General features: G+C 47.0%; 1 protein-coding gene across 1 annotated transcript; it reads left to right on the top strand.

The window, feature by feature from the left end:
- Positions 1-338: 338 nt before the first annotated feature.
- On the top strand, positions 339-738 carry HOXC6 (homeobox C6; the record flags this gene model as incomplete). Its single annotated transcript, XM_010131248.1, has 1 exon — positions 339-738. A coding segment is annotated over exon 1 (400 nt), but the record flags the coding sequence as incomplete, so codon positions are not given.
- Positions 739-1,186: the final 448 nt, after the last annotated feature.

Here is a 1,186-nt window from a genome sequence, read left to right as displayed (position 1 = left end):
TTCCCCCCCCGGCAGCACCCCCAGCCCTGGCTCCAGGAGCGCTCCCCTCCCCACCACATCCTCCCCATCCCCCGGCACCCCGGGTGTGCCGGGGGGGTTTTGGGGGTGCAGGACTTACTTTCCATGCCCACTTAGTTTCAACTAGGGAATCAACAGAAGCAAAAGCAATTTTTTCCCTTTTTGACACCCGCCTCCCCATTGGCTCCCCCCGGGTCAGCTGACTTTGTCATTTTGTCTGTCCTGGAGCAGAGCCTTCCCTATAACAATCTAGTTCAGACTACAAACTGGAGACAGAAATAAATATTAAAGAAATCACACAGCCAGGTATAGAGGACGATATGAATTCCTATTTTACAAACCCATCTTTATCCTGCCATCTAACCAGTGGCCAAGAGGTGCTTCCCAACGTAGCCCTCAATTCAACTGCCTATGACCCTGTCAGGCATTTTTCTACTTATGGAGCAGCCGTTGCTCAAAACCGGATTTATTCTTCTCCTTTTTATTCACCGCAAGATAATGTTGTGTTTAGCTCCAGCCGAGGACCTTATGACTATGGATCTAATGCTTTTTACCAAGAAAAAGACATGCTTTCTAGCTGCAGGCAAAATTCTATGGGACATAATACACAGACATCAATCGCACAGGATTTTACCAGTGACCAAAACAGGAACACTTCGCAAGAACAAAAAACTAGCATTCAAATATACCCATGGATGCAGCGTATGAACTCCCACAGTGGTAAGTTTTACAGCTCGGAGATATAAATTAAATAAACTGAACCATCTTTACGACCTTCTCCCTAGCAGAACAGGCTGAGCGACTTTTTATGGCCCCATAAAAACAATAATATAGCTCCTTCACAGTTGCAGCTACAGGCCTTTTATTTGTTAAGTTGTTGCAAGCAAATATGGCTTGTTATGCTCTTTCTAATTAAAAGACTTCGAGAGTGTAAAATATCTATAATAAAGTGCAGCGAGCTCTGCTCGGGAGTTAAGCACAAAATATTACCGGGGTAAAAATAAGTTTTAATGACGGGTGCGGGAAGTGCGGGGCTGGCGGGTTCCCCGCACCAAGAGGGGCCGGGGGAAGATCCCATTTCTCCCTCCACCTCCTCCCCCGCTCCCCCAAAATCCTCCAATTGACAGAATAATGTGAGAAAATGAGGTGGGGAGAGGGCAGGGGGAGC

This window comes from Buceros rhinoceros, unplaced genomic scaffold, assembly GCF_000710305.1.
Source record: "Buceros rhinoceros silvestris isolate BGI_N320 unplaced genomic scaffold, ASM71030v1 scaffold32712, whole genome shotgun sequence".
Classification (NCBI taxonomy): Eukaryota; Metazoa; Chordata; class Aves; order Bucerotiformes; family Bucerotidae; genus Buceros; species Buceros rhinoceros.
This window is presented reverse-complemented; position numbering and strand designations above follow the sequence as displayed.